This window comes from Borostomias antarcticus (genome assembly GCF_949987555.1).
Source record: "Borostomias antarcticus genome assembly, chromosome: 6".
Classification (NCBI taxonomy): domain Eukaryota; kingdom Metazoa; phylum Chordata; class Actinopteri; order Stomiiformes; family Stomiidae; genus Borostomias; species Borostomias antarcticus.
This window is the reverse complement of record NC_140239.1, coordinates 11,286,189-11,292,263: the sequence shown is the minus strand read 5'-3', so window position 1 is coordinate 11,292,263 and position 6,075 is coordinate 11,286,189. Positions and strand designations below refer to the sequence as shown.

General features: G+C 49.1%; 1 protein-coding gene across 1 annotated transcript; it reads left to right on the top strand.

The window, feature by feature from the left end:
* The first annotated feature begins 1,362 nt into the window (after positions 1–1,362).
* On the top strand, positions 1,363–4,725 carry xbp1 (X-box binding protein 1). The gene is given in 6 exon segments (XM_084439491.1): positions 1,363–1,699; positions 2,261–2,357; positions 2,463–2,579; positions 2,814–2,980; positions 3,583–3,751; positions 3,754–4,725. Coding segments are annotated over 6 exon segments (1,209 nt in total). The 5' UTR covers positions 1,363–1,463; the 3' UTR covers positions 4,177–4,725.
* The last annotated feature ends 1,350 nt before the right edge of the window (positions 4,726–6,075 follow it).

The following is a 6,075-nucleotide window of genomic DNA, read 5'->3' as shown; positions in this document are numbered from 1 at the left end:
AGCGTAAAAACTGAACGCTGCTTCTCCATGTTTTGTTTTAACTCTGGGGACAGAAAGCAGGCCTGTATCAGACGACTTGAGTGGTCTGGATGGTTCATAACGTAGCAGCAGATCAGAAATATATTTTGGCCTTAAACCATTCAGTGCATTATAAACCAACAGCAGTATTTTTAAGTCAATTCTTTGACAGACAGGAAGCCAGTGTAAGGACCTCAGAACTGGAGTGATGTGATCCACTTTCTTAGTTTTAGTGAGGACTCGAGCAGCAGCGTTCTGAATCAGCTGCAGCTGTCTAATCTTTTTTTTTTTTAGAGAGACCTGTGAACACACCGTTACAGTAGTCGAGTGTACTAAAGATAAACACATGGACACGTTTTTCCAGATCCTGAGACATAAATCCTTTAATCCTTGATAAATTCTTCAGGTGATAGTAGGCTGACTTTAATTGTTTTAATGTGACTAATACTACTACCACTACTATTACTACTACTACCACTACTACTACTACTACTACTACTACTACCACCACCACTACTACCACCACTACTACTACTACTACTACCACTACTACTACAACTACTACTACTACCACCACCACCACTACTACTACTACTACCACCACTACCACCACCACCACTACTACTACTACCACTACTACTACTACCACCACTACCACCACCACCACTACTACTACCACCACTACTACTACTACTAATAGCCTACTACTACCACTACTACTAGCCTACTACTACTACTACTACTAGCCTACTACTACTACTACTACTACTACTACTACTACCACTACTACTACTACTACTACTACTACCACCACCACCACTACTACTACTACTACTACTACTACTACTACTACTACTACTACCACTACTACTACTACTAGGTTACAAACCAAAACAGCTTGGTTTATGATCAGCCACTAAATATGCCCCTTGTTTATTACTGTAAAGTAATATCATCCTATTAATTTACATCCCACATTCACTGTGCATAGTGTTATGATAAAACATACACTAAGACTATTTGATTTACAGCAGTCATAGGAAAGTGAAATTAGACCTTCTCCTGTTAAAGGCCGGAGCTTAGTCTTGTATCTCATTACTCGTGTTGGGGGAAGTTTATGGTGTTTTTCACTGCCAAGTTTAGGCCAGACGGGAACATCCACCCACAAGGAAGAACTTTACTAGGCAGGCAGGGTGAAACTTTCCATGCAAATTACATCAGCTAGGTGGCCAATCACAGAGTGAATAGTGAATGCATCACAGACCCTGTGAGCCTATCAGATTTCACCACGACAGTAGAAATAGATCGCAGGCGCTGCCCCCATTTTCATATTTGAGAATTGAAGGGGGGGAAGAGAACAGAGAAACATTAGGTTTCTTTGGAAATTGATGACAACAATACCCCGATATTTATAAACTACACACAGTCCCAGTAGGATACGCAACATGGTGGTGGTTACGGCCGCGTCAGGAGGCACCCACAAGGTGCTCCTGATCTCCGGGAAACAGAATGGCTCGTCCAGCGCGACGCAGGGCGGCTTCAGCCGGTCCATTTCTGTCGTTCTGCCGTCGTCTTCTAACCAGGCGTCGTCGGATTCCGACTCTAATTCATCCGCGGGTCCCCCCCTGCGAAAAAGACAGCGACTCACACATTTGAGCCCAGAAGAGAAAGCGCTTCGCAGGTCAGTATTGTACAATTTTGCATCGTTTTTGTGTGTGATGTCGGCCTTTTTTGCGGTCACAATTTTATCTGGTCGTAAAACGGCGGTTGGATCACGCCCAAAGATATTGATCTCATGCCTGGGACTGGAACAATAGTCCATTAATTATCTTAGCCAGACCACAGTCAATGCCCAAAATGGAAAATTAAAGTTCGCCGCTCACAGCTTCAATGTAGCCTACCGGGCCCTCAGTAGTAGCCTATAATTAAACCGTGCCTTGAGTCCGCATTTATCATACGGCTAGATTTGTATTTGACCTGACAGAGGCGGCTTGTCAGCCATCCCCTCATTCCAGGGATCAGAGTAACTTGTCAGCTGGTCTGGTCCCACCCCGCGATCCTATGAAGAGCAGGAGGAAGGCTCGTATCCTGTTCTGCCTGCGTGGCAGGAATATGGCCGATGATTGCGCAACAGCCCTCCACGCACCGCCTCAGCGCTGTCATCGGCTTAGTCAGCGGTACCATGGAAAGAACGTTTCTATTCTAACTCGTTTTTTTTCTTCTTTTTTTTCGGTTCTTCCAGGAAACTCAAGAACAGAGTGGCCGCCCAGACCGCCAGAGACAGAAAAAAAGCCAAAATGGGAGAGTTGGAACAGCAAGTTCTGGAGTTGGAGCTAGAGGTATATTATTTTTCTAAACTGTATATATAGGGCACGTGTTGCATGTACCGGCATTGAATGGGTGACTTGACTTATTGACTTAAATTTCGCTTTTTTTTCCTTCAGAACGAGAAACTTCACATTGAAAATGAGCTGTTACGGGAGAAGACAAGCGGGCTGTTGAGCGAGAACGAGGAGTTGAGACAGAGGCTGGGGTTGGACACCCTGCCGTCCACAGAGAAGGTAAGAGGATTGGCTCTAATGCCCAAGACTGGAGGGAGGGACGTTGAGCCACCTGGTTGTCAGTTATAATGGGGCATACATATGCGTTTAATAACACTCCTCTGTTCTCCTCCCCCTCTCCTCCTCCTCTCTCCTCCTCCCTTCCACCTCTCCTCTCCTCCTCTCAACTTCTCCTCTCTCCTCCTCCTCTCCTCTGTCCTTCTCCTCCTCCTCTCTCCTCCCCTCCTCTTCCAGGTGGAGGTTCTGGAGTCCAGTGGGACGGATGCAGGTTTGGGGATCGGGTCTACTGAGTCCGCAGTACTCAGGCTACGTGTGCCTCCGCAGCAGGTGCAGGCCCAGCCGTCCTCAAGTCTGAAGACTTCCCAATGGATCCAGATGATCCTGACTCTGCAGACTCTGAGGTGAGACGCGGGGTGTCCCCTCTCTCTGGGCGACCCCTCTCTCTGGGCGACCCCTCTCTCTGGGTGACCCCTCTCTCTGAACCCCCCAGGGTCCCACACAGTCACAACCACTCAAACACACGGGTATCAACGCACACACGGGACATACAACACATGAGACCCCTGGTCTGCCTGCACCCCCTGTAGAGGACGTAGGCCCAAGAAATAGACCCTCCAGCCTAGGATGACATGTCAGTGCTATATCAGTTATGAGTCCTCTATAACTTTTATATAGTGTTTATTGGCAGTTATTCAAGTAACTAGGCCTTGGTTTTATTTTTTTCTGGTGAAGGTTGTAACCTATCTCTCTCAAATTAATTTCAAATTAATTTGAAATTGCTTTATTGGCATGACATAACACTGTACATATTGCCAAAGCAAGTGTTCGGACATTGGAAAGCAACATTAATTAGATTAGGAACACAGGCTACTACAAAACGAAACAAACCATCAGTTGTCTATATGGCAGCAACAGCAAGGAACAGTAAACAAAACAATAAAAATGACGGTAGATCTGATAATAACCCACCCTTCCCCTCTCTCTCTCTCTCTCTCCCCCTCAGTCTGATCTCCTGCTGGGCATTCTGGACATCCTTGACCCGGAGTATCTCCTCCGCTGTGGTGACCAGGGGTGCGAGGAGCCGGCGGTGCTGCTGGTCGGAGGGGGGGATCCAGTACCTCCCGCCGCACCTGCAGCTCTGGGGGCCCCACCAGTTAAGCTGGAGGCCCTTAATGAACTGATCCACTTCGACCACATCTACACCAAGCCCGTGGAGCTGGTGTGGGCGGGGCAGCAGAGCTGCGACGACGAGGAGGAGGAGGAGAGCGAAGCAGCGATGAAGATTGAGGACGCCGGCTTCCCCGTGGAGGAGGTGGAGGTGGAGAGCGTCTACGTCAAAGAGGAGGCGGAGGAGGTGGACATCCCCGACGCCGCCGCCTGTCCCCCCGACGTGGTCGACTTCTTCTCCTCCTCCCCCTCCCCCGCCCTCTGCGGGGGGTTGGAGAAGGCGGCGGCCTCCCTGGCCGACGCCTACAGCGACTCCGGGTACGAGCGGTCCCCTTCCCCCTTCAGCGACATGTCCTCCCCGCTGTGCCACGACGGCTCCTGGGACGACGTGTTCGCCAACGAACTGTTCCCCCAGCTGATCAGTGTCTGAACGCCTCCCTGAACACCCGCCCTCCAACACCATCAGCCCAATAAATGATCTATATGATTCTATTTCTACTATTCAGTTTAGTATTACTGACTACAGTACATGATTCATATTGCTGTATTTGGTGCCACCATGGGCCCCATCTGGGTCCCTTACTAAAGTTAAGTACATCATCTCCTTTAATACAGCAGGTCTGTACCTTGGGCCCTCCTGCATTGACTTGTGGGACACAGGAGTTCTTGTGACACCTAATCTGGCATCGCTAATCGTTAGTGGGCTTCGTAAGATTGATTTAAAAAAATCTTGGGCCCCACTGCCAGCTTGGGATGGAACATGGGTGAGAATCCAGCGTTTCTGTGAATAGTTTTTATCTAAGGGGGATCGGGACTGAGATCGTTTTTAAAAAAAGACACATTTTATTTATTTGTGTATTCTGTTTCGGAGTCTTCTGTATGTAGTCTTCCTCGGCATGTATAAACGTGTTCTTCGCCCTGCAGAGCTTGTAAGCCTCGCCCTCCTAGACATTAATCCCTGCATTAAAAAAACTTTTTGCATCGCATCTGCTTGTCTTTTTCTACCTCGATACCGTTCACTATCAGAGTGATGTTCAGCTTTAACATGGAGACCAGACTAGAGGAATACGACCCCTTTACAAGGTCCCTTTATATATTAACAGCAGAAGTACTTGAGTGTCTCGAGCATCAAGGCCTGCATTCATGCGTCGAGCGCCCTGAGGGGTGACTGGGCGGTGAGTCACGTGGCGTCCACATGTCTGCCAGCGCCGGTCTCCTGAGTGGCAGGTCATCAAAATGGCTGCTTTGTCTAACCACCATCTATTGATTAGTGAGATGGCCACCAGACTTCTGAAAGAAGAAGTTCCTCTAATACATAAAAGCACATAATAAAGTGTGTCTCTGCCCGTGGCAGTGGAGCTGTGATGTTCTGAGGTGAGCTGCGTGTCTTCAGCAGTGCAGCTTGGCAGATTCCGCCTCGCCTGGGACTTTGCCACCTGCAGCGTGTGTGTTCTCCCCCAGGAGAGACCAGCAGCAGCGTGTTCTCTCCACAGAGAGATAAGATAGCAGCAGCCTCCGTGCTGGAGGTTGAAGGTGAGTTATTACACCACGCTCAGTCAGACTGAACGCCTCCTGTTCCAACACTGACCTGAACCTTGCCACCAGCAGGGCACATTAAGGGTTAAAAGTCGACAGGATAAGACTACAGAAGACGTGTAGCTTAAAACAAATATTTGCTTTTCTACTCTAGTTTGTAACAATCTCTGACACAGACACACACACACACTGTCAGGAATAGGGACCTAGTTCTAATGTTACATCATGTTTGTGTAGAGTAACAGGGTGCACCCTGGGAGAAAGCTGACCCTGGTGGGCTCGGCGGTGGGGGGGGGCGCGGGGTCCTAAATAGGCCACAGGTATCATCATCGTCTCTCAGGTATGTGACAGAGAACGGCAGGGAGGGGCGACGCCCTTCCACCTCTAGGCATCCTATTCTGATCATCACACCCTGGATGTCATTCCTGTGAAGGCAGGGAGGGAGTGGCGGACCCTCCCCCCTCCACCCCTTTTTATAAAGACCCTCCCCCCTCCACCCCTCTTTATAAAGGTGCGTTGGGGGGTTGAATGGTGCCCCCCCCCCCCCCCCCCCCCCCCCCCACCGTCTACTGACTGATTTCTCACACACTTAATTAGTGTAAACGACCCTCTCTGTCTGTTTGCTCTGGGTCTGCTTTGCTGATTGTAATTCATTGTGTTCATAATGTCTGTAGCTCTCTCTCTTTCTCTCTCTCTCTCTCTCTCTCTCTCTCTCTCTCTCTCTCTCAGTCTCTCTCTCACACACACACCCCCACACACCCACAATGGTCTTGGCGCAGTGCTCTTCCTGGGG